The sequence below is a fragment of the Aythya fuligula genome, chromosome 1, assembly GCF_009819795.1.
Source record: "Aythya fuligula isolate bAytFul2 chromosome 1, bAytFul2.pri, whole genome shotgun sequence".
Classification (NCBI taxonomy): domain Eukaryota; kingdom Metazoa; phylum Chordata; class Aves; order Anseriformes; family Anatidae; genus Aythya; species Aythya fuligula.
The window spans coordinates 186,518,923-186,545,945 of NC_045559.1; the positions used below are offsets into that span (position 1 = coordinate 186,518,923).

Genomic DNA, 27,023 nt, shown 5'->3' on the forward strand with positions numbered 1-27,023 from the left:
CCGGCGGCGATAGTCGGAGGAGGGCGGCGGGTGGTGGCGGACGGGGGTGCCCTGCGCCGTCATGGAGCACATCCGCACCACCAAGGTACGGGGGGCAGCCGAAGGGGGACGGGGGGGGCAGCGCTGCCGCCCTTGTGTGGGTCGCTGTGGGGGCGTTGGGGCTCGCTGCGGTCCTGTTCTGCCGCTGCCAGCCGCGGGTGAAGGCGTTGCGGCCGGCGCCGCCGCCTGTGCCTTCTGCCTGCCCCTCCTGAGGGGCTCTGAGGCGGGCGGCGCCGCTTGGGGCGTCCCCATGGGGGTGGCTGCCTGCCCCGGGGGGATTTTGGGGTTTCCCTCAGGCTTAGGGTTCCCCTTGGGCGCTGTCAGCTCTATGGGGCCCGGCTCGGTTCCTCCTGGGGTGGCAGGGCTTGGGGGGAAGGCAGGGGCTGAGCATAAAGAGGGGGGCTGAGCAATTTGGGGGACTACGGCTGTGCTGTGCTCGGGTGTTGTCATGGCTTTGGGGGCAGAGCCTCTGGGAAAAGTGCTTTTTTTTTTTTTAATGATTGATTTGTACAGTCATTAATATAAGCCATCAGTAGATATGTGCTTTGTTAGGGTATTCTGAAAAATTAGTCAAGCTGCAGTTGATGTTCTAGACTCTTCTACTTTATTTTTAGCTTATTAGTTTCTTTCCTTTATAATGAAAAAAGTACAAGTCTTATCAACTCCTTCTGTAAATCACTTATATAAGATTTTATTATTTTTTTTTTAAAGTTTCAGCTCTTACATAATCACGATTTAACAGTATTTCTCTTGTCAGTCCTGACTGCAAAGGCTGCTGAAAAGGCCGTTCCTCTATTTGTTGTGCCTTGGAAATGACCGAGCAATTAGTTCCATGACCTGGCAGCCTGACAGACTGCAATCAAGTTTTATAGATGTGTGGAGGAGAGGAGTGGTTAGATTCCGATAAACTTACAATCAATAATTAAATAAAGGAACTGACTTTTATGATTTTGGAAAATACCTTTATATAATTCTTTTGTATAGTTTAGCTAGTGTTTTTTTTTAAATATATATTTACATGCATAAGTAATGCTAGAGGAAGGTCTCTCAAAGATGTTCTGAGTGCCATTTTGGTTTATTGGATGGAAGTATCTTGTACCAAGGTGACAGATTAGGGGTAAGGTTTCTTTATCAGCCCACTTAAAAATCTGGAACTCCTTATTTGTAAATAGCATTATTACAGTCAATCATTGGTATCAGAATTAAAAACTAGACTAAATGCAAAATATCTTCATGATCTGAATAGATATTTAAGTTTCAAAACTGAAATTGAGACCATAATTATTGACAGGTTGCTGATGTCTTTATGTTGTGCTTGTGCATGGCTTTGGGCATCTGCTAAGAAAACCCTTCATGTAGCAATATAACTCTCTGAAGGGAGAAACAAGCACTGCAGCCAAGTTTTAAGGTACAGGGCTGCCCTGGTTTCAGCTAGCATAGAGTTAATTTGCACCACACCAGCTACTAGGAGGAAAATTAACTCTATCCTAGCTGAAACCAGGGCAAGGACTTCAAATTGCTTCAAGTGATATAAATCATACCCCCAAAAAGTCTGCTTAAAGTGATGGATTTATGGCTAAAAATAACCTGAGTTCTTGATTAGAACTATGATGCCTTAATTTTTTAAGGCTTACAGGTTATTGGATATCCAGGTGGATTAAAATGCATATATACTAGTTTGTAGTAATTTTGAATATCGCAGTTATAGGAAGCAAGAAAACTGAAGTACAGCCTGTGCTAGGTACTGTGCAAGATCCCTACAAGTGTAGGCTTGAATTGGATCCCATTCTGACTGGCAGGAGACACGCATGTTTTCTAATCTGGCTGCTCTTTACAGTTTTTCAATTTATTTTACTGAAGAAATAGTGAAACAAGCATGAAATAACAGTGCAGTCTTGCACAAATTGACTGCTGTGCAAGGAAGCTGTCATCCTGCAGAAGGTGTTGAAATAGATTTTATTTTTTCTTTAACTCCATTTGATGGAAATGTTGAAGTTGTCTTAGAACTGTTGGCACAGCTACCTGAAAAGTTTAGCTGCTTATGAAATTAAACTGTCCAACAAACTTATGTTGAACAAGGAAGTAAGGTCAATGTGAAATTCATAAGTGAGAAAGTGATTTTTATACTTAAGTAGTAACAGATGCTTAAAACCACATCACAATATCATAAATGGGGGGGGGGGGAGGGGAATTACAAATGAGAAAAAATTGCTTCTGTGATGAAGCTTTAGAAGTGAAGCATCCTTAAAAAATATATTTTAAAGAAAAATGTGGTAGAAATGACTGGGATTTCTTTAGTCAGATCTGTTTGTAAATTTGAGGTCATCTGTTAGTGGAAACGCTGATGGGTTTTCCAGTGGAGGTGGAAGTTTGGGATTCAGTAGTCAAGCTAAGTCAAATGTGAGTCTGCCAGGCTGAGGATTAGATGGGGAAGGGGACAGCTCCTCCTAATTTAAAGGGATATCTTATAAGGCTCTAACAGGAGTCTTGAAATGTGCTAATTCCTCTCCTCAACGTAGAAATACAGCCTTGAGAATAACAATTTTGTTGTATGGAAGGCAACAGAAGTTTGAATGCCTGGATTTTGTGGGCTGTATTTCTGTAACAAACCTGCAGTTCTGTGCACTTCTCAGTTTGTAGGGAGGTGCAGGCAGAACTGCCCAAAACAAATCGCAGATTTTGACAGTGCTGTATTGGTTATGGTGCTTTGTATGTAGCACTGATACCTTGCTGATTACAGGGTAACATTTCAAAGTACAAATACATGTAACTTCATTTTTCTCCTTTTTCTCCTTTCCAAACTGAAATCCAGAATATTATAGCAGCACTGGCTGCTAGTAGACACTCACATTTCCTCCATTCTGTTTGGATGCCTTACGTTGCTTTTCTAATTTTCAAAGACAAAGTTAGGCCTTGCCAGATTGTGAGAAATACCTAAACTGAAAGGACAATTTTGTTATATTTTATCTACGCTTTCACCAGATAAATAGGTTTGTGAATTAAAACCAGTCTAACATATGTGCTGCAAATGTGGACTCAGATTTGGGTGCTGGCCTTGCTGGTGGGAAAGTTTCTGGAGTTCAGCTGTGAATATAATGGTGGTAGCATCAAGCTTCCAGCAAAATGGCTTTAAATTGGCACTAATGAGCTTGTGCTGCCAAGAAATACAGGAATGCATAGAGATAAGCCATTCACCACGGTCCTTTCCTGTTGTTGCACACACTGAGTCATGTAATGTTTGCCTCAAATAAAGTAAACTGTGGAGACTGTAATGTTATGAGCACCAGATAAAATGCAGGCTATCTAGAAATTGCTTTATTCTGAAATGCTTTTCCATAGGATTGAGATAATAATGTTGATGGAACAGGAGAGAATAGAGGAGAAAATCTGCCCTTGGAAGATTCAAGCTTGAAATCTTGATGTTTCAAATGCCAGCACAGTCCTTGAATTTCTAGGAGATTGTTTCTAATTGTTAATGCAGTGCTCGCATTTCATCAGAGTTGATTTTAATGGTGAGGCAAGGTTGTTATAATGCAGATTTAAGATTGGGGATGATACAAATAGCAGTAGATATCTAAAAGTAAAGTCAGGAGAGTTAATCTTTATGTCTGTGGTGAGGATACAGATAGCTGTTTGGAGAAGAACCTATCAGATCAGTTGTTATTTATGTGCCAGCATTGAATTAACAGGAAACTGTTCGTGCATGTGCTTGCTGTGCTTTGGGGCAGCAGTCTGAAAGTTTTTAGTAATTCAACTTTTTCTTTAAAGCCTAATACCTTGGTCTCGTTTACTATTAAATAACCATATTATGTATACAGACTAAGTCTGCTGAACCTAGTCTTGTCACTTCATTGTGTGCTTTCCTATTGAAACAGGATATTTTTAATGGTCATTCTGCACAAGCTCATGTGACCACAAGTGTGTTCTTAATAGTTTGGATGGAGTAGCCTTGTGTGCTGTATTATGTTTTATCATTTTTTAAATTACTGCACAGTAATTTAAAAATTTCTTTTACTTTGTGTTTAAGGAAAAAACTAAATTTTGCTTTTTCCCACTTCTTTCTTACAGGTAGAGCAAGTGAAATTACTGGATAGGTTCAGTACCAGCAACAAGTCTCTGACAGGAACTCTGTACCTTACAGCAACTCATCTGTTATTCATAGATTCAAGCAGGAGGGAGACTTGGGTAAGCATATCAAATGCTTGTGGCTCAGAAAGCGTAGGTTCTTCAGATGCATGTGTTCTTCCTGATCTGAGGTTGAATTCGTTTGCTAAAATGTTTAATGTAGAAGTTATTCCCTGTGATTTGCTTGTTTGTGATATAATAAGTTAATGACTCACAGCTCCTGCTCTTGTATGACACCTTTGCCATTGAAATTGGATAATGTTGAAAATAACTTCCACTCCGAGTTGCTGTTATTTCTTCTATTGCTTGTTTTCCTGAACAAATGCTTTTTTTAACATCTGACTTGCACTGCAGTTCAGAGGAAGGAACGGGAGATTGTTAGATAATTTAATGCAGAAATCTTTGCCTTCCATTTAGGTCTTGCCTAAGTTAAATGAGATGGCAAAATTCAAAGATCTAGGCTTGGTGATTCCATGCACTTTTTTAGAGTGGTAAATGGTTTTATTCTGAAGATACATACTTTAGAACAAAAGAGTTCAGAAGGGGCTGCAGCTTCTTGATGGCTATGACCATTGTACCAGCCAACTTTACTTGTACAACAGTAATACCTGCTAGTTTTTTTTTTTTTATTGCTCCATTCCCTGGTGCCACGCGTGTACATCAAGTTCTGGCTTCCATTGTAGCACAGCTGCCTGTCTGAGTGCAGTTCCTTTAAGGGTGCTGTGCTTCTCTAGGATTAAATCTCATTTGGGCTTCATTTTTTTTTCTGTAGGTGAAACTTCTTGCACTTAACCTTATACCCTGGTTATCTGATGAGATGTCTCGTGGTGCTTACAATAAAATATTTTTTTCAGTGATTTGGATACAGTCTACAACTTTGTGCAAAACAGCTATCCTCTCACATGGGAGGAACTACTGAGGAGAATGTGATTCAGAAACATTATTTGTATCTCCCAGTGTGCAGCTTTAAAAGATTGTACTTTGGTGATATCAAACCTGTATTTTGAATATTGCATTTGTGGTGATAGCACAAGTAGTGAGTATAATTATGATGATGTCTCTTCAGGATATAGTCTCTCTGTAAATGCATATTTGGCAGCATAGTTTTCAGATGCCTAATTCTGATCAATATTTAAGAGGAGATGATTGCTTCAATGAGGTAATTGAAATGCTTTTGAGAGCATCTTGTTCAGCTGAGGTAATGTATCAGTGGCTTTCTTCTTGTGGTTGAACAGCTGTTACTTTCTCCTGCATTTTCCCAAACTGTGTAGATTTGCCACAGATATCCAATACTGTGACAGTCTTCTGTTAAAGTGGTTGAAAGGCACTTAGCTATGACTGTGGTGACTACATCAGCACAATGGATAACACAGGAGAGGTTTTTGTTATCTCCTGTTCATTCTATATCCCTGTGAGCAGTCTGAGTTGTCTCAAGTTGTACTCTTGGCTCAAATACTAGCAGACTGATTAAAGTAAATGACTGATGAATAAAATATTTAATGTGAGCTCCTCTGATAGGAAAAAGAAAATGTAATTCTAAAATCTTCACTACTTGCTTTCCCTGACTCGCTCTCTTTTGCCTGATGAAATTCTAAAGTATGTTTCTGTAGATCCTTAAAAAAAAAAAAAAAAAAACACCTGACAACTTATTTGGACCCTGCCTAATACCATGTAAACTGGTCAGTTAGCAAAGCTGTGGAAAAGGATTAGAATGACCCCAGTGGAGTTCTATTTCTTGATTGTTGCATTTAAAAGTATACTTATCTTTTTTTATAAAGACTAGGAGACAGTTTAAAATATGAGGGGGAAAAAATAATTAAATTTTAACAGATCATCGTATCTTGACCAAAACTTGGATTTCTTATTTTTTATAATGAGAAAATCAGTCAAAATCCATATTCAGTACAGGCTAATCTCTTATGTCAGATGTTGTATATATGCGTTTTTCTCATTTTTCATCTTCATGCTTACACTGAGTTCTTGTATACCGTAGATATTACATCATCACATTGCTGCAGTGGAAAAACTTCCCTTGACTACTTCTGGCTGCCCCCTTGTCATCCAGTGCAAGAACTTCAGGATAGTTCACTTTGTTGTTCCCAGAGAGAGGGATTGTCATGATGTTTATAACTCTTTGCTTCAGCTGTCGAGAACAGGTGAGACTTCAAACTGGAAAAGGCTTTGTAGTATGTATCTGGGTAATAAGTTGGTGAGAAACTGCATGCTTTATTTTTTTGTGAAATGTACATTATGTAAAAGACTTTTCAATGGGTTAGATGAGTCAAAGAATTTTATTAATAATAAAGTATTAATCTATATGTAGATTCAGAAAATGTCTGGCTTTTGTAGCTCACTGATCTTGTTTAAGAGTGCAAGGTTCCTATAGATTCAGCATTTCAAGCATTAGCCTCAGAATTGTGAAATGAAGTGTGTATTACCATTTTAATGATGTAGTCCATAGATAAAATGCTATTAAACAAGTACTAATTTGTTACTCTTTTCATGCAATTCCAAAAAATAAGCTGAAGCTTTGATGCTAAAACAACACTATTAACTTAGGTGACAGAATTTTTGTGTAAATCTAATGTGGCCTCTTGCATTCTTATGTGTCTAGACCACTGTAAAATGTTGTCATCTGCCATGTAAAAAGTATTAGAAAAAATGAGAGTATTTTGAAAGCTTTTTTGAAGGAAACTTTTACATTGCTTTGAATGATCAGTAGACTTATATTTCTGTTCTTACTTTTAAAGGTATCTGTTCTTTTGGTTCTTCTGAAGCTCTTCTAATAACTTGCTATTTTGTCAGTCTTAATTTTGCGACGTTTGCTTTGCCCTAATGACTTAAATGTCCCTCCTTGTACAAGAGGTCAGGCTCTCTTCCCTGAAAGATCTTATAACCTACCTTTAAATATCTGCAGTTGCAGAATAAATATTTCAAAAATGCCAAGTATCTAATCACTCTGAGAATCTTAAAGCCTGAAACTTCTGTGGTTCAGGCAACTTTTAAGGTTTGTCAACTGTGCTACCTCTTCCACCAATGCATTTTTGGAGGCAGTTCATTACATAGTCTTATTTTTTCCTTACCTTTTAGCAAAATATGAAGAACTGTATGCCTTCTCATATAATCCAAAGCAAAATGAATCTGAGCAAGTCAAAGGTTGGCAGCTTATTGATCTAGCAGAAGAATATAAGAGAATGGGAGTGCCAAATGATTACTGGCAGTTGTCTGATGCAAATCGTGATTATAAGGTAAGGACTGTAGTGGAAAAATGTTCTACTCTACATCTGTTTTTGATTCATCCTCTGGCTCTAGCCCTATAGAAAGCAGTCTGATGCTATGAAATCACTTGGCTTGCAGCATAAGTAAAACTCACAGGTGGAGAGAATTAACTCCTTAATCAGACAGTCTCACAACTTTCTAATGGAAGCTTTTCTTCCATGCTTCGCTGAGGGTGTATGTGCATTAAATTGTTTCTTTTCGGGTATACTTACCTACTTGAAACCCAGTCCCAACAATTCTGGTGCTCTGCTGTTTTGTTCTCCTCTCTTAACTGAGAGGGATTCTGCATTAGGTTCTGTAGTGCTGACTGTGAAAGATGATGGCTGTGGTGGTGCAGCTGATTTCCAGATAAGATTTCATCTTTGTAGTCTGCAAATATAAAAATGATGGAAATACTGAGACTATTTTACTTGAAACATATGCTCAGCAGTTCTACTGAAAACTCCTTAAGGTGAATGCTACTACATTGGTGCTTTCCAGCAGTAATTGGTTGTATCACTTTGACACCAATTTGTACCTTTTTTATTCATGGTTTGTCTCTTCTGAGATATTTACATGTATATAGAGAATTATGTTGGTGTTTACCCTTTGCCTTTTATTTCCTTGTAAAAATAGTGTAGGGTTATATATCTCATACTAGGTTTGTACCCTGTGTGCATATATATGTCTATGTGTACGTGTCTTTCAGATTTGCGAAACCTATCCTAGAGATCTTTATGTTCCCAGAACTGCAAGCAAGCCCATAATTGTTGGTAGCTCCAAGTTCAGAAGCAAAGGAAGATTCCCGGTGTTGTCCTATTATCATAAGGATAAAAAGGTATTGTTTTTCTTCCTGTAAATAGGCTGAAAATTCTCAACATTTGCTGGTAGCTCAGGGTGCATGAGGTAATTGTATGCCTTACAATGTGAGGTGTACAATTTAAGTACACTGACTTGAATGAGAACAGTATCTATAACCCACGATAACCTTAAATACAGCTCACAGTAGCAGTGTCTAACAAGATGCTGAATAAAGCTAAGCCGGTTTAAAAGAAATCCTCAAGTAATCAGTTGAATCTCTTAAAGCTTTCAGAAACTGACCTTAAGATCAAGATGAAATGTCTCTTGACAAAAATCTATCTTGATAAATGAAAAATGTCAAAGTGTGTGTGGTGTAAAATAAACACTCAAAATAACTCATAGGTTGAGGAGGAATTTGCAAGGTGTAAAAAACTGGTGAATAAAAATAGATTTTGCAAGGTTTGATAAACAGTGGTGTGAAGCAACTTCTCCCTGTCTGTTCCATCATTGAAGGGAGAGCAGGATTGTAATCTTGCTGAGTTGAAGAATTTTTGAAGGACGAATATTAAACTAGTAGATACATTTGAAGATAACTCCTAGTTAGCAAATGCACCTGACACCCTCGCAAATGTATTACATCACTGAAAATGGCATTGCAAAAAACTACTTCAGACTGTAACATATTATACCTAAGAATAGTAAAACTAAGCATAATTTATTTTTCATCAAGAGCAGTTTGCTTTTAACTGAAAAGTAAAAAAGTAAAATTCTTTCATTCTGCCTGTACTTTGGGTTTTTATACTTGAGAAAATTGTCAACTACCTTGTCATTGTAGATAGGCCTGAAAAAGTTGTAGGCACTGTCTTAGTCTACGCAAGCATGCTTAAAAAGTTGGAACACTTGCGCTTTGAGTTGAAGTGATGTGTCAAATGAAATGAATTACGTAGGTGTCTTCTTAAAATTATGGAAGGTGCTTCAACTATAGATACTAAACTGATGTTAACCTGTCTTTTTGTGTTCTATCATAGGCTGCGATTTGCAGATGCAGTCAGCCTCTCTCAGGTTTCAGTGCCAGGTGCCTGGAAGATGAGCACATGTTGCAAGCAATCAGTAAAGCAAATCCCTCAAATCGCTACATGTATGTCATGGACACCAGGCCAAAGGTATGTACTTCTACAGGTTCTTCAGACTAGTCTATCTTCCTGAACATCAAAAGACTGAGATAACATGTAATTTGGAAATATTAAGAGTTAAATATTTTGGCCCAATATAAGCATTCTATAAAGGTAGAACTACAGGTATCACTATTCAAGTGGTCAAGTGCTTGCTTTCTTGAAGAAGCTGAACCACTATCAAGACAAATCTAAGGTCAGGCTGATGGTTGGATTTGATCTTGAAGGTCTTTTCCAACCTAAATGATTCTGTAATTCACTGAATGTTGGTAAACTTCTGGGGAGGTACATTTAAAAATATATGTAAAACACAGCTAAGAAGTGAATAGAGTGCACTTTATACTGTTAGGAGTTAAGCTTATGAAGTAGTGAGCTGTGCTGGAGGTTGTTTTAGAACAGAAGGGAGGACAGTGGCTTGTGTAAATGTTGCGTGAAAACTACTAGTGCTGTCTGTATTAAACAGGAAGAGGTAGGAGAAATTCTGTCAAAGCATTTTGAGGTCACACCTAAACATTAAGTTAAATTATGTTGGGTTTTTGACCTGTGTTGGCATATGGGAGTAACTTTCCCTTTTTTAAGCAATCTGCATTTAGATTGATATTTGTTTAATCTAAATCTCCAAATGCAGGAGTTAGAAAACAAGGATGTAAAGCAAAAATACTGCATTGCAGAATTTACTTTGAGCAGGCTTCATTAGGTGTGGTTGACAAGTAAAAAATTGAGCCAACTGTGGGTTTTTGTAGTTGTACTTCTTACAGCTGCAAGCAAACTTTTGTAGGATACTTAGAAAGCATATGTATGGTCAAGTCTGTTTTATTTACTCCTTTTTAGGTTAATCGCCTTGCGGTGTCTTTTCTCAGAAATGTTATGAAACATGTAATGGATTGTTGGTGGATACACAGAGGAGAGAATAGGAAACTATTAAATGCATTATTCAGATGTGTCAGTGCTGAATATAGGCCATCTGTTGCTTTCGGTGAACCATGCCTTTCTCATACTTGAATGCTTAAACTGTTAATTTATTAGAATCTATTTATAGTATGTGCTTTTTTTTTCCTAATGTATTGCACTGAAATTGCTTGTTTTTATTTCTTAATCTGACATTTCATTTGAAGTGCTGGTTTACGGTATTTTGATTTTGCTCTTTTAAGCTTAATGCAATGGCAAACAGAGCTGCTGGGAAGGGCTATGAAAATGAAGACAACTACTCTAACATTAGGTTCCAGTTTGTTGGAATTGAAAACATTCATGTAATGAGATCCAGCTTACAAAAACTCTTGGAAGGTATGTTCTAACTGTACTACAACAGTGTATATGAAAATAAGAAACGTTCTGCTGAAGTATTTAATAACAGCTTAAACTGTATTATGACATCTGTGTTTTATCCAAGCTTTGCACTTAGTACCAGTTTGCTGTGCTCATCCATTGTGGTAATGAACAACCATTAATCTTCACAGTTTACAGTTTAAAAGCAAACTGTAAACTTTTAAACTGTAAAAAAGTTTACTTTTAAACCGTAAACTCAGTGATGTGAGCTATTTTGAAGAAAACTGAACAGCACATGTTAGGGGTTAACTTGGTTAGTATGTCATTGGCTTGTGGGAAAGATGAGCTTTCCAAGTATACATACATGTATTTGTGTATGTGAATACATAAAATAACATGTATATACATGCATCTTCACATGTAGAACATTTCTCAAGGAGCACTTGTTTGCACAGAACTCATTGTAACTGCATGATCTAATGGTCTATACAAAACTTGAACTCTGTCTTGGCAAACCACTCCTACGGTTGTAGATGCATCTTGTAGAGTATTTATGTTTGGAGATGAGGGGGGAAGTGAGCCAGTTCATAGCACCACTACTTGACACAGTGTTGTGAAATTGATGAGGCAGAAGTCTTCTATTTTAATGATTTTTTTAATTAGTTCTCTTAATATTTCATTTAGGTAAACAGATGAAAACAAACTTAAGACACTTGGGAGCATTAATGCTGTGATTAAAGCATGGTGACAGAAGTCAGGTTTCTACACGTACTCCTAGTTACATATGTTTCTCTTCTGTTATTTCCAGTCATTGGGAAGGATTGCACCTGTAGGGAAGTCTCCTTTTGAAGAGACATTCTAGCTATGTTGGTCAAGAAGTTTTACAGATCACTAGTGTAGTCTTAATTCGTTTTTATTCAACCCGTATCTGCTGTTAACCAATTGCTCAGGCACCCTGCTATCATAGAATGGCTTGGGTTGGAAGGAACCTTAAAGATCATCAAGTGCCAACCCCCTGCCATGGGCAGGGACACCTCCCACCACACCAGGTTGCCCAAAGCCCCATCCAGCCTGGCCTTGAGCACCTCCAGGGATGGGGCATCCACAGCTTCTCTGGGCAGCCTGTGCCAGGGCCTCACCACCCTCTGAGGGAAGAATTCCTTCCTAATACCTAATCTAAATATACTCTTCCTTAGTTTAAATCCATTCCCTCTTGTCCTGTCACTCCACTTCCTGACAAAGAGTTCCTGTGGAGCTTTCCTCTAGGCCCCCTATAAGTACTAGAAGGCTGTAATGCGGTCTGTTTGGAACTTTCTCTTCTCCAGTCTGAACAACCCCAGCTCTCTCAGGCTGTCTTTCATAGGAGAGGTGCTCCAGCCCCTTGATCACCCTTGTGTCCCTCCTCTGGACTTGCTCTAACCGGTCCATGTCATCTTGTGCTGGGGTCCCCAAAGATGAATACAGAATTCCAGGTGGGGTTTCATGAGAGCGGAGTAGAGAGGGAGAATCACCTGCCTTGAGGTGATGGTACTTGAGTTATGGTTATATGTATTTTGTTGCTATTCCTGTACACACTTTATTGAAGAAAAAGACTAGCAATATGACCGTGAACTTTAAGTTTTTTGAAGTTTGGGGTAATCCCTGTTTTTTCTAATCTCTTCTTCAGTTCCAGAGAAATAGCTCATGCGTCTAGATTTATTTATTTTTTTTGACACCTGTTCTGTGTAGTAATGTCTGATGCAGAAATACATGTATATGTATCACAGTTAAACTGCGGACTTCAGTCTTTCCATTTGACATAAGCATATGTTGGTGGGATGCTATCATGTATTTTTCATAATAACAGCTTTCCTTACTGATTGAACCCCTATCTATTTTCCCTTGTGTGAAGGATTGACCTTGGAAGGAGGTGTTGTGAAAATTATTCATGTTTCAAGTTGAAGAAAATGCCATTTAACTTCTGTGTGCCACCTTCCTCCTAGATATGCTGAACTGAATGCTCTCTAATCAGTGATAGGATACCAATGACCCTATTCTTTCAAGAGTCTTTGTAACTGGGATTGTACTCAGATTTATTTATAACAAACAACTGCTATTCTTTCTTCAGCCTGTTTCTGATCCTAGGCTCTTTGTCTATCTGCCTGGCTTCCTTCATACCCTAATGAAAGGCTTCAGAAGACATTTGTTTGCAAATTTAATGTAAGACACAGTCCTTCCCAACATCTTTCACTAATGCAGGATGTTGATACAATGTGATAACATGCTTTGCAGTCTATTCTTCTGATTCAGCTGTGTTTTTTAAAGGTCTTATGTGTAGTGTAATAGAACTTTAAACTAGTCTTCAGTGTAGACATGATGACCCTGTGCCCCTGATGGGCTGACTGTCCATCTGTACAACACTAATTGAAGAATCTTCAATTTTTGGCTACAGGGTTGAATATAGAAAATCCCACCTTTTATACATTTAAAAATATAGCATTAAGTGTCTGAAAAGACTGAATTCTGATAAGCAAAAGTGTATTGCTTAAGTCAGGAAAGAGCACTTCTGTAGGAAATACTTGAGGGAAAAAGGCTCAATAATAGCTGCTGTTGTAGTGGAAGTGTATTGACAGTTTTTCTGTGAGTTGTATGGAGTTCGTTTGTGTGGGGATTTTTGCTTAAAAATGACCTGTGCCCCACACCTATTGTGCTTCCTTCAGTCTCTAGGTTCTGGTTGCAGGATCCAGTCACCTCTGTATGCAACAACTGCTGCCTAAGGCATTGCTGGTGTGTAAGGACAATCAGCAATGGGGCAGTGAGTCATTTGGGCTTGCGTGCATGTATTTATGGTACATATAGTCAAAACTATCTTAAAGGATAGTTTTTGTGAAGTAGCTAAACATCTCAATGGTGCCAAGTCATCTTTGATCCTTTTGAGTAACATGAGGGACTAGAGTGATTATTTAGCACAGAAGTGTCCAGAGAAGTGTTAATGCAATTTCTTTGTTTCACCACTAAGTAGTAAAAATGTCTGTGTCGATCCACAGAAATGGAATGTTAATTACAGGGGCTTGACATATGTGTTTGTACCTCTGCCTGGATTTTCAAACCAAAGAACTCTGTCTAGAAGCAGAAAATAACCAGGTCAGGTGTTTCTACCAAGCTGAAAATGATGAAAAGGCTGGTTTGGACAGAAGTATCTGTGTGAAAGCAAATCAAGAGCTAGAAGCCTGTTATGTTTATTTTAGATACATAGGCTTTAAACTACGAAGTGTAGGATATAGGGGTGTGCAGTCATGTGTAATGCCTCTTGGTATTGCCTTCTGTGTCCCATCCATTCCCTGCAGATGTTTGGGCTTCCAGATTTTTATGGGAGGATATTTTTCATTTTTCCTTTATCCTAGTGGTGGACCTGTTTATGTACTGTTGTGTTTTAACAAGTGTTATGGAGCAACAGGTGGGGAGAGAGTAAATATGTAAAAGACTGAGTGATTTGAGAGAATCAGGTGGTTCTTGATTTCTTCTATTTTGTAGACCTTTTGGAAGCAGAACTTTTGCCTAACAATAACTGCTGTTTTTTTATCCAAATACTAGAGGAAACTAGCATAACTTATACTGATTTTTCCTGGTGTTTACAGGCTGCACTTCAATATCAGGTTTTGTTTCCAGGGGTTTCTAAGTAGTTTATTTCATTGTGCAGTGGCTTGCTAGTGCTTTTTCTAGTTAAAAATCTATGGACTCTAGAAAAAAGTACTGCAGGACTTGGAAGCCTATCTTTGTTACAGCATTCAGCAGCAACCAGTGCTATGAGTCTTCCTGAGCAATAGGGAGTATACCAAAATTTGTATGGCTGAAAGCTGAGCAATGTGTCCTGTGGATACAGGAAAGCTGTAGGAGCTCATCTCCTCCCATAGTCAGAGATAAAGATTATTTTGCAGCTGCTGTATGAGTATCTCTACTACCAACTTCCAGCTCTGGTGTCACCTTGTTTTTATCTGGGCCCCACTAACTTGGCAGAAAATAGTTTTCTCGTGTGGCAGGGACAGGTATTTTTTTGTAGATTGCAACTTCAGGTATGTCTAAGAATCACATGCACAGGAAGGTAGATCAGTTACTGATCTCCCCCCAGCTCCCTTTCGGTTCCTTGTGTTTAAACAATAATGCAACTGAGAGCTGGTGCTCAAAATCCTGTGTTAAAATAACTGATTTTTTTATTAGCCAATTTTTATTTGCCATGGGTGCGTGGCGTCCTTCAAGAACCTGGTTATGTCTCATTTCTGAATTGTTCAGCATCTGAGAGAAACTCTTTTGGTTTACCTCTATACCTGTTGCTGCTATGCTGCATGACAACTTCCCTTTAATTTGAGTCCTCCTCTGCCCCTTCAACGGTTCTTACTGTTATGAGATCGAAGTACACGGAGAAAGAATGGCAGAGATCAGTCAGCATTACACTATGTTAGTTATGGAGGTAGACAAAATCTGCCTGGTCTTCAGTTCTTCATTTTCTCTTTGTACTGCCCTTGCTTTATTCTACTAGGCAGAGTGGAAAAGGTGATGAAACTCTCATAGTTAGGTCCAAGCAGTCAGACTGCCAATGTTGTCTGCATGCAGCTACTTTGTTAGTAATAACAATAGTAATTGGTAAGTATTTCTAGTAAGCTTTTTGGCATTTTTGTCCCTTCTCTTGGTAAAACAAGGTTTATAACTGTGTGTAACAGGTGTAATTCAAATTTCTTGTCACAAAGATGCATCTTAATCTTGTCACTCAAGGTTTCTGTAATTCTGCAGAGCTGAGTTCTGGGCAGAGAACCTTTTGTAGTGCCTATCTCTTAACCGCTTGAGTGTGGTGGTTTCCTCAAAGAGGTTTCAAATCAAGTTAAAACAATGAAGAGTAATTCTACGCTGTTTATAATGCACTTTCTCTGTTGTAGGATATTATGGGTAGTTTTAACTGCTTAGGGCTTTCTAACTCTGTTTCTTTCAGTCAGTGGCACAAAGGGTTTGTCTGTCAATGACTTCTTGTCTGGTTTGGAGAGTTCCGGATGGCTGCGTCATATCAAAGCTGTGTTGGATGCTGCTGTTTTCCTAGTCAAGGTAATTTGTATGCTGCCTCCTGGAGGGTAGTTTGTGCTATCAGGCAAAATTACACTTAACAGTGCATAAAGCATAAAACTCTGCAAATGCAGTTTCTCTTCTTTGCTTCCTCCCTTTTTGCAAAAAGGGAAATGTCTGAAATACACAGACACATCTGATATGTTGCTTTAAGCCTTATGTGTTTCTCTATGGTTGGAGATATTCAATGTGCCAGCTGATATTTTCTGATTTTCTTTGAATGTTTCTTCACCTTGAAGAGATTTATGATTGTTGATTTCTTTGGGTATTTATGAAAGATGTAACTAGTTTGAAGGTAGATGAAGCCGACTATTATTTACTATACACTGAAAAAAAGAATTTATAGGGCACTAATATCAGAGAAGACAAATTGGCTATTTCATTTACCAAGCAAACAGGACAGTTTATAAAAATTCAAAAGTACAGTTGCATTTGCCAGGTGCCTATGATGCTATGGGCTTAACATGAAAGAGGCTTGGGGGGGAAGGGAAGTAAAGAAGAAAACTGTCTTTTCAGTGGCTGAAGTAGGAAAATACTTCAGTTAAAAGTGGATGCTATTAAAGATCAGATGATCCTCAAATATTTGGGTTAACAAACTTAAATTTGAATAGATCTGAATTCTTAGCTGAAACGAAAGACTCCTTCCTGGTCCTTAACTTTTGAGTAATATAATGAGTAGCGAATGGGTGTTATAAAACAACCAAATAGAAAGCTAATAAACCTATTTGGTCTGTAATGTGTAGTCTGCTTCTTCCTTAGTGTTCATTTTGAGGGCATTTCTAGTTTTACAAGGGGTAGAAACAGGAACTGCTGTAGAAGTCCATGTTACCTTTTGCGAAGGAGATAATGAAATTTCCTTTTGTTAATAGGGAATTTTGTGCATTTCAGTGAAGAGAAATCCCTAGATTTCTGGTAGTATCCAATACACTTCCCCATAATATTTTTCTTGTATTAATTAGACTATACTCTGGGTTTTGGATAAACGAAGCTTTTGTATGCATTTACTAAAATCTGACTGAACAATCTAAGCAAGAGAGCATTCATTAAAGAAATAATTATTTTGCAGGCAATAGCAGTTGAGAGTGCAAGTGTGTTAGTGCACTGCTCAGATGGCTGGGACAGGACTTCACAAGTTTGTTCTCTTGGAGCTCTCTTACTAGATTCCTATTACAGAACAATCAAAGGATTCATGGTAAGCAAGCTGTTGTATTGTTGAATTGTTCCTTGGTAAATCAAAGGATTTAAAATGTTTGTGTGAAAGCAAAGAGTCTAACTGTACTGATGCTATTTTATAATAACAGATGTAAAATGTTTTGCAGACTGCAGTTGGTCTTTCCTTTAGAAATACTTGACTGGGGGGAAGAACTGCGTATTTAAAATAACCTAAGAAACTGAAATACAAATAGATTGTTTTACGTACCCTGCAGCAAAGTTGTAATAACTGCCTCTTTCATCCAAAATAAAGAAAAACTTAACTACAAAATAAAGATTCCAAAGTGTTTACATGACACAGATGTACTAAACTATACTAGCTATACATTCTTAATATTTGTCCCAAATTAACTTCATTAAAATCTAAAAATGACATCCCCAGCCACAGTGATATAAAGACCTGAACATATTTAAGCAACTTAAATGTCTTCATCTTTCTCTAGAGGTGATCAAAGAATTTTGATATGATTATTTAAAACTTCACAGTAGGAAAATCAACTGTTTTTGCCATAGCAATGTAAGGGTTTATGGGAATACCTGAAAGTTAAAGAACAAAATTGTACTGATCACAAACTACTAACTGCTACAAAAGGTAAACTGATAAGGAATTAGATAGCTTTGATTAGATAGTGAGAATGTGTAATTGTTAGGAAACTTGTACTTGTTAGGAACCTTGTTTTCTTCTTTTTCAATCCTTCCTGTCAACTGGCATTTTGGAAAGCCTTCTGTCATAAGCAGACAGTCATGTTTTTGGTATTTGATACTGCAACTAGTGATAAAACAAGCTACTGTTGATATTAATAGCATCTTATAGCAGTAAAATTGCTAAGATTACATTGTGTGGCTTTATGTAAACTATAATAGCAAGAATGCAATACTAAAATTTTTCACATACTTAGCAGTTAATTTTTTGAAAGTTGAGTGATAATCCATTTATGTGAATCCATGTAGGTGAAGCTGTAAAGCATTAATATGCTTAAAGTGAGCCTGGTTTAAAGGTATTTTTCTGATTGTCAATCTGTTCAACTTCTTACTAGCTTTAGAAACTAGTTTTAGAAATGTGCTTTGACAGTCTCTTGTAGGAAAACAAAAAATGCACAGTAGCAAAGAGTTGCTTCTACAGTAGTTAATTTGGAATACTATATATATCAATAACCTGTGAGGTTAATGCTATAGATGTAAGATTTACTAAAATTTTGTTAGATACTTTTGTTTTTTCTATCCTGTAGGTTCTGATAGAGAAGGACTGGATTTCTTTTGGGCACAAGTTCTCTGACAGGTAGTTTGCTCATCTGATGTAAAAAAAATTCACAGTACACTAAAAGATAAATGTTTCATTAAGTGATTTCAAATTTTGCATTAATGTCTAGACTTACGTAGTATTACAAAGAAAGGAAAAATAGCTTGTGAATGTTAAACTACTGTATCGTTACCAGAAATTTTGCAATGGATAAGCTATTTTCAGTTGACATTGCACTTTGTGCACTTTTTATTCAAATATCTATTAGGTGGTTGTTTTACAGATGTAAGTTTCTAATGTCAATGGTACCTCACTTTTGCATGTTGATAACTGCAGCTGAATCTGCATATATGCATAGACAGTGTAAGACAAACCCAAAGCTATCTCTCAGCCATTGAGACAACATAAAACCCTTCTAAAGTTTTGATCTGCTTAAATGTTCACACTTACCCATACTTCTGATGATAGAATAACTCTACCTTTAGAAGTCCTGTATGCCAATAGTTCTGTTTTTCTCCTTGCTCTGAGCGTCACCAGCTATGACAACAGCTTTCCTGCTATTTCCTATTTATAGTTTACTTTTAGCTCATGTATTTCAAATGTTGACTATGGGTGTAATAGATGCAAAGGAATTAAATTGTCTTGTGTTGCTTTTCTTTACTGAATAAAGATATCTAGCTCTTTACTGAATACAGATGTGATTACTTACAAGTCAGAAAAATAGGTTAAATTTAGGCTTATTTCTATTCATGAATTGCCCCAGTTCTTGAAGTTAGGTACTTTATTTCCAGACCAAAAATAGTGTAAGAATAGCCTGCTGTATTGTTTTTGAACGACAAAAACCTTAGTTGTGCTTGTCTTCAATTTCTAATCTAAGCCAGTTTCAGTCTGTTTATGAAATCTCTTTCAGGTGTTGTCAGTTGGATGGTGATCCAAAAGAGATCTCGCCAGTGTTCACTCAATTTTTAGAAAGTGTGTGGAATCTGATGGAGCAGTTTCCACAGGCCTTTGAGTACAATGAAGCTTTCCTTCTTCAGATCCATGAACATGTCCATTCGTGCCAATTTGGAAACTTCCTTGGAAATTGCCAAAAAGAGCGAGAAGAACTAAAGTAAGCAGGGATATTGTAATGTCTACTTGCTTATTTTGGGAGACTATAATGAACTCCTGCAAATCTGCTCCATGTGGGGCTCTGAGTAGAAGTAAGCTGGGAGGTTTGGTAGTGCAGAAAGTGATGTTGAACTGTATCAGGGAATGGCAGTGTTTTAGCATGCAAAAGCATGAGAAGACAGTTCTAATTTTGGCAGAAAATACCCTGCTCATCTTTAAAGGAAAGTCAAGGCATCTTTCTCCCTCCTTTCCTAAAAGCGGATAAAAAGAAAGTGCTCCCAATTTTCTGTCTGAATTGGGAGCATTTGTTCCCTCCCCTAATCTGTTTTTAGACAACCTTAAAATTGTTGCCTGTTCAAGACTAATAGTTGTCAGTTAAAATTATTAATAGGCTGTCTCAATGCTTTCTGTTGGAAAACTTCTGGAAAGCTTTCAGTGGCTCATCTTTGTCTTAAACTATGTTTAAAAAGCATTTATTGCAATGAGGCAAAACTTGGACGATATAAGGACTATTACTTCTAAAACTGGTAGTTCTATCCAACGTCAGCATATACCAGGAAGAAGTTGATTTTAATGAGAGCATTTAATTCAGTTTTATAAATGTTTCTGATGACATCTTTAAATCCATCTTATTTATTATGCTGAGTTGAACAGCTTCTGGGTTTTGTTTGTAGTTGGTGTCTTGACCTTGATCTCTTTTTGCCTTAAGATTAAAAGAGAAAACATATTCCTTGTGGCCGTTCCTTCTGGATGAACAAAAGAAGTACCAGAATCCTCTGTATAGTCCAGACTTTTCTCCAGAACTAACTCTTTTGGAGCCTAATACAGTGTCATTCAATTTTAAGTAAGTTTGAATTGTATACAATATCTTGTCTTCAAATTTGTTTTATCTTGCATAGTTAAAACTATCTGTTACGTGCAGGTTTTGGAGAAATATGTACCACCAGTTTGATCGAAGTATGCATCCCAGGCAATCTGTGTATGATCTTATCATGAACATGAGTGAACAAAATAAACAGCTGGAGAAAGACATAAAAGAACTGGAAGCTGTGAGTATTGCAAAATAAGTGTATTTACTTGTGATTTGTTCCACAAATTCATGTGCAAAGCCTGTAATAATGCTTCTAGCTTTCATATGAATGCCTTTATTGTATGGCCTACCGCTTGTTCCATGTAATGTTGAATTCACTTTTCACTGTGTTCTATGCTGAATGCTAGGCTATGCAGCTGACGTTCTGTTCTTAAATATAACTTATTTTGCCTTACCCAAGAATTATTTCTCCTACGAAAGCACTACTGTAGATAGGTCTTGAGCTTTCTACATCTTTCTAACATCTTTCAGTGTATTCTTGCATCTGAACAAACTGGCTCAGTATTTTTCAGATCTGAAGGAAAAGTCGTCATAAGGACATAAGGGCACTGAGTTGTCTGTAAGAGTTCTTGTTTGCTGTAAACTTCTTCCTTGCTAGTACCACTGAGGCCTCTGTCTGTACTCCAGAAAATACTCGTATTGTGATAGTCCCAGATAAGGGACAAGCGTGAAAGTCTTTACTTCTCTATAGACAAACAAGCAACCTCCTGCTCAGCAGCATATTTTAAGCATGTAGTGCTTGTAGCATCTGTTGTGAACTGTGGAAAAAATGTTGGCTTACCCAGTGGCCTAATGCTTATTAGATACCCCAGACTAAATACGTAAAAGTATTAAAGGAAATAATCTGAGTTGGCCAGGAAAAAAAATGGGTTTTCTTTCATTCAAAGCAAAACATCAGTAAAGCAGTGATGCTCACTTCATTATTTTCCATATTTCAGAAAATAAAGCAGAAAAATGGTCAACCAGATGCAGTCCTTCTGAAAGAACATCAGCAGTCTGCTCATCCTGCACCTGTGGCACTGAAAACGCCTCCATGTTTCAAGAAGGAGCAGCCACTGATCCCTGTGAATGATGCTGTAAGAACTATAGAGGGCAGCAACACAGCGGACAATCGCTACAGTGAATTCATGGAAGAGTTTTCAAAAGCTGAGCCTGCTGTTGTCAGTTTAGAGTACGGAGTGGCCAGGATGACCTGTTGAAATCTGGAACGGCGCTTCTCTCTTCCAGCCTGGCTGAATTAAGACATTTTGAGGATGGGTCTGTGCTGCATGACCAAAACATGATTTGTATATTGGCAAGTTTTGTTAATGTAGACTAGAACAGCATGCTAATTGTCAGGTGTTTGCTGTTCTTATATATATGTATACATATAAAAAAAAAAATTAGTTGTATTTTAAAAGAAATAAGGGCATTTGGTAAGTAGTGACTAAGAACTGAGGAGAGGTATGTCTTTGGACTTTGGGTTGGTTTGCACTAAATTAAAACAGTAATCTTTATTCATTATAGGAAAACACAGGTGGTCTTTCACATTGATTTTATTTGGGCAAGAAAACTTGAACTTTGTATTTTGGGGACTGAAGCTACAAGTGTATATATATATTGCATATAATACAAATATGTATGCCCTTGTTATATGACACCCAGTACTAATTTTCAATGTATTAAGTGCCATGGGAAAAGTATTTAAAAACATTAATAGTTGGCCTTAAACCTGTTGATCAGTAATATTGGTGTTCATGACTACTGCACTCTGTAAACTAACTGTTTACTTTGTTTTTGTTCAAATTGTTTTCCTTAAAACAAGACTGAATACAGGGAATGCAGCATGCCTAAGCTGGCACAGCCTTTCAGCAAATTGCTATTTGAATGTCAACCTATTACTGAAGACTGTTCTTTCTTCCCGTTCCTCTGTTTAAAATATAATAGAGAGCAAAATCAGGCCAATCTAGTAGCTCAGTAGATTTGAGCATAATTGGAAGTATACATTGTCTGATCTTAAGTGTTTTGATTTGTGGTAAGGTATATAAGTAGAATAAAGAGTAAAACACACAAGAAAAAATATAGCCAATATCTGAGCGGAACTTGACTATTCAGATTACTTAATTGCATTGTTTGAGTTCCAAGAATGGAAGCAGAAGTTTGAAAGTAGTCTACTGACATTGTTCCTGAGTACAACAAAAATCTTTAATTTGTCTGGAGCTCATAAGAAACTGAGTGCCTCCTAAATCTTTCTCCGGGAGAAAAACTTCATAATTAGTGAAGCCTCCCTCTTACCTTATAAAAATTTGTCCAACCTGTGCATTTTTATAAATCTGCAGAGTGTAGTGAAACCGCGTATGTAACTATATAAAATCTTCATCTAGCAGGATACAGTAGAAATTCTGACATAAGTTTATATAATGTAGATTTCGATGTTTGTAGCCTCCTAGTAAGGGAGAAGGTTTTTGTCAACTTCTATCTCATGATATTTTCTGAGCAGGTAACAGAAATATTCATATTTGGGTATTAAGATCCCTAGGTATGCTGTTAGATTAATGCCACTAGCTTTTTATCTTTGGATTTAAATCCTTTTTGGTTATAAGTGAAGATGAGTTTATTCCCATCCTAATCCCTAAAGTCTGTTTTGTTAAAATCACTGGTCTGTGCCCCACATAACTTGACATAATTGGTAATTTCCCTCCACATCAAATTAGATCCAGTACTATATTAAGGCCAATATATGTCATGATCAAGTTGCACTTGCAAAGTTTTATGGGTGAAGTTAACTGTGACCCCTGTATTTGGTGAGTATAATTCACTATTTTGTTTGCTTAAAGCCTATAAATGTAAATAAATGTTCATAAGTCTTTTTATTCCTGAAGAGATAATGTCATCTTTAAAATACATTACCCTGTCATTTAAACATGGTTAATTTTTTTCCACTGCAAGTTTTGACTGAGTTTCACATTTGCAATTTGCACAGTGGTGCCTTACAGGGTTGCAGCAAGCGAGGGTTTTGTGCCTTGTTATTTGTTGTCTACCCATCACCTCCTGTATCAAACTGGTTCTGTGGTTTTCCTTTGAAAAACATGTTGTATTATTAAGCTTGTGTTGCATCTCACTACGGAAACAAACTTCATTGACAATATAAGCAAGTGTTATCGGTTTGTACTTGTTTTAATATTTAGCTGCTCTGGTGTGCCATGTACATTTTTCATATTTATTGTTTAGAGTTTATGGACTCAAAAGATTATATTAAGCTTTTTTTTGCAAATATTGTTGTATGTGTTTTTTACTTTAAGAACAGAGTACCCTTGTATATAAGGCTTTTTAAAAGATTGTTCCCTTTCAGGGCTGCTAAAGTGATCTTAATTCAGTCTTTGGGCCCTTTCTATTGGAAGAGTTCACTCAGATAAGAGTTGGGATGCCTTTCAATTTTAAATCAAGGCATGTTAGGTCAGCTTTAAAGTGCTGTAAAATTATCTGCTTGGGCATAAAACCTGCTGCGTTTAAAAAACAAAACAAAACAATGATACTTTGCTGTGGTCAGTATGTGAGTAGTTTTATGAGGCTGATGCATGGAGCAGCCTTCTTACAAAGTCCAGACAGCTTTGCCAATTCGGCCCTCATGGTCACCAGTGAGAAACATTCCTGCAGAGAGGCAGCTGTCTGTCCTTGTTTGCTGTTTAGGCTTAAGCCAAAGCTACCTTAAAGCACGTGGGACCTGTGGTGAGGTAAATAGATGGTAGCACAGTGAGCTCCAACACAAGGCTTGGCAGGACAGCCGGGACTCAGCTCAGTGGGACTGTTCTCTGTCCTTTGAGAAGCTGACTAAAAAGATGTGGCAGGAGCCTTCTGGGAGCAGAAATAATTCTGAGTCATAATTCTGATTCAGAGTTCAGTGGATGAACTTTATCACAGGCATGCTGCTTCAAGAGCAATTACAGTATCAAAAGGTGCCAGTACAGCTCAAAAAAAAATCTGAATTCTTTCTAATTCTTTCTAGCTGTGGCTCTAACTTGCAGCTGGTGCACTGTCCTGCATTGTCCAGGTGGTTGGGAATATAATGTCCTGAGTAGAAACTTGCTATAGTTGGTTATTTCATTGGTTGCAAGACCTGAAGCACGGAATTAGCAGGTGCCAGTTCTGAGAAGGTCTTGAAAAAGTCTGGCTTTCTAAGTTTTGTGCATTGCACTGTAGAGGAAAAATTATCCCCTTTAATTAACAAAGCTGATAGGCTCACCTGAGCAATTAAAACAGTTTTCTCATTGTATTCCAGGCAATTTGAAATAGTTATTTCACTAGTATAGGAAGAGTTGAGTTTATTTTTAGGTGGTTAGCTATTGTCATGATGTATTCTTTTAATACAAGTTTAAATATCCGAGTGTTCTGTTTTGTAGGACAACAGCCAAATCAACAGACTAAGAAATTAATTAAGCAATGCTGAACTGAGCCTGAATTTTCCACACATCTAATTACAAGTGACCTAAATCTAGAGCAAAAGCCTGAAGTCTAGAGTCCATTTAGAGAATTGGAACAGCAGTCCTTCCATAGAACTGCACATCTCTACCGTAATGTGGAACAAATGTCTGAATATAATGTTTTCTGGGGAAGGCTATTACAAATCGAACTGCTACAGTTCAATGTATTTCTTACTCATTGTGAGCACACTGGAAAATGCCTTGCAGGGAAAGAGAATGTGTTCTTTCTCTGTAGCTGCTGCTTTCCTAAGACCTTTTGATGAGGAGTAATGCTTCGGCAGAGCTCTGGGAACTTGCTGCTCCTATTCTGGTAAAGCAAGCACATAATGGATGTGCAGAGTTGTTGTGGCTCCTGAGCTCCCTTACAAAAGAAGGGAAGTAGGGCTGGGAGTAGCTTGGCTTAACTACTAACCCCTTGAGGAAGTTACATAAATAATACAAAGAAATTCTGTGTTGAAATAGCACAGGGCCTGTGCTGTTAGCACCTGCTCTTTGAAGACCTGCCCTGCTACTGAACAAGTGGGGCTGACACGAGATCCTCACCTAACTCACATAAGAACCATGATTGGTAAGAGCCATGATTGCTTTCTAGTTTATAGATGATCTGACCTCAAACTCGATCGTTCCTCCTTGGTGGTAGTTTATTCAACTTTAGGTAAGGGTCAGAACCTGGAAGTTGCTCTTGGAACTGTTGGCAACTAAATAAAGAGTTCTAAGCCTATAGCTGATCACAGACTTGTATAGTGGCTGTGAAACCTACTTTACCCTTTAGGACTAGATCTTTACACCTGGCTGGTCTACTTTGACTCAGTTTCACCCTTTATGCCATGCTTTCCTCCAGGTGTTGCTTATTGTGGTGCTTGATGTGCCTTTCAGGTGTTACAGACTACTTAATGCTTTGGTTGTTTCAAAAACCTGGAAGTACTGCAGTTTTCAACTATTCTGAGGGCTTGGTTCAGCCTCAGTGAACAACATGGGTGTGCTTACATTTGATCTAGCTGCCTTGACCTGCCTACGTGTTAAAAGGCATTGAAAATCAGCACAGCATCTTAATTCAATGGTGCAACTTCTGTACGCACAATACGCTGAGGAGAAGGATGTAGTCAGAGCCCTGGTCACAGCATGCAGCAAGGAGCAGGACCCTGCTGGGATGCCACTCATAAAAAGCAGGAGCAGCAGAGCTGTTTCCATGCTCAGGGAAGGCATGAGGTGGAAGGTCAGAAGCTTGCTTCTCCATCAGCTTCCAGGTTAGGGAGAACTCAAAGAGCTATTCTATTAAACACTTGAGGCTGAGCAATTCTGTACCGACATCTAACAATAGAATAGGTTTAGATCTGTTTTTTTTTTTTTTTTTTTTAACCTACTGGCTTCTAGTACTAAGTGTCCTGGTGGTGACTTTGAAATTGGGGTGCAATATTCCGTTTCATCTTGTTTACGGTTTAGCTATTGAGGTCAGTTATACTGTTTATAATTAAGTGGGCTTATGTTTTTTTGGCATACTCTAAATGTCTTTCCCATCTTAACAACAAGGTTGGCGTGTACATATCTTGTGCTCTGCAGATGTCCCTGCTGAAGGCTTTTCTTGCAAGTAGGTAGTCTTGGTAAAGTGCCTGCCAGGCTGCCCCACAACAGCATTCCTAGTTACCTAGCATTACATTTAGACCCAGACTGGCTTGCTTTGCCTTACTGTTACTCTTCAATCTTACAGTTTATCTTCACAGGCTGGCTGTCAGTAATGTCCCTTGACAAGCATCTTTTCATCAAAGAAAACGGGTTTGTTTTTTTTTCTGGCTCTCAGGGATTTCTACCCCTGAACTAGTGAACTTTGAAAAATATTGCTTATTTTCTCTTTCAGGGCTTCTGAGTGCCTCTTGACTTCCACAGTCAGTTTACTTATTGCATTTTAACTTCAGACCTGGCTATTTTTAAAAAAATCATTTAAATGCTGGATGTGGCAAAGGGAAAGAAAACTGGTTTTGTTGTCATGTGTCTGGGAAGACTGGCTGTCTAAACCCATTTATTGCTCCATGTAATGCTTTCTGTAAAAGTCACTTATCTGTGTGCTGGGATTACGCTTGATGTATATTCATGGAAAAACTTCAGTAAATGGAATTTTGTAATGAGTATTTTATTTGTACATGTTTTGAAAAGCTATGAAGCTTAAAATAAAATGATCTTAATATTGCCAATCTAATTGGGCATTAAATAGTCCATTTATAATGGTGGGTAAACTTTGGATCTATTGAATAAAAAATTAATTTTGTGGGTGAAACACCTGGTACAGACTAGAAAATATGGAAGTGACTCATCCTATTTGTTTCCTGAATTATCCTGCAACCTTTAGGTATGGGAGACTGGCACGGCCTCCTTCTGTGTTA

The 27,023-nt window shown here is 37.8% G+C and overlaps 1 protein-coding gene across 1 annotated transcript; it reads left to right on the plus strand.

Moving 5' to 3' along the window:
* Positions 1–26,771, plus strand: MTMR6 (myotubularin related protein 6). Its single transcript, XM_032207683.1, has 14 exons — positions 1–85; positions 4,108–4,224; positions 6,158–6,320; positions 7,255–7,412; positions 8,132–8,260; positions 9,252–9,386; positions 10,547–10,679; positions 15,625–15,734; positions 16,819–16,944; positions 18,194–18,243; positions 19,115–19,315; positions 20,024–20,158; positions 20,237–20,363; positions 21,124–26,771. The coding sequence occupies exons 1-14, from the start codon at positions 62–64 to the stop codon at positions 21,382–21,384; spliced, it is 1,869 nt and encodes a 622-aa protein (XP_032063574.1). The 5' UTR covers positions 1–61; the 3' UTR covers positions 21,385–26,771.
* The last annotated feature ends 252 nt before the right edge of the window (positions 26,772–27,023 follow it).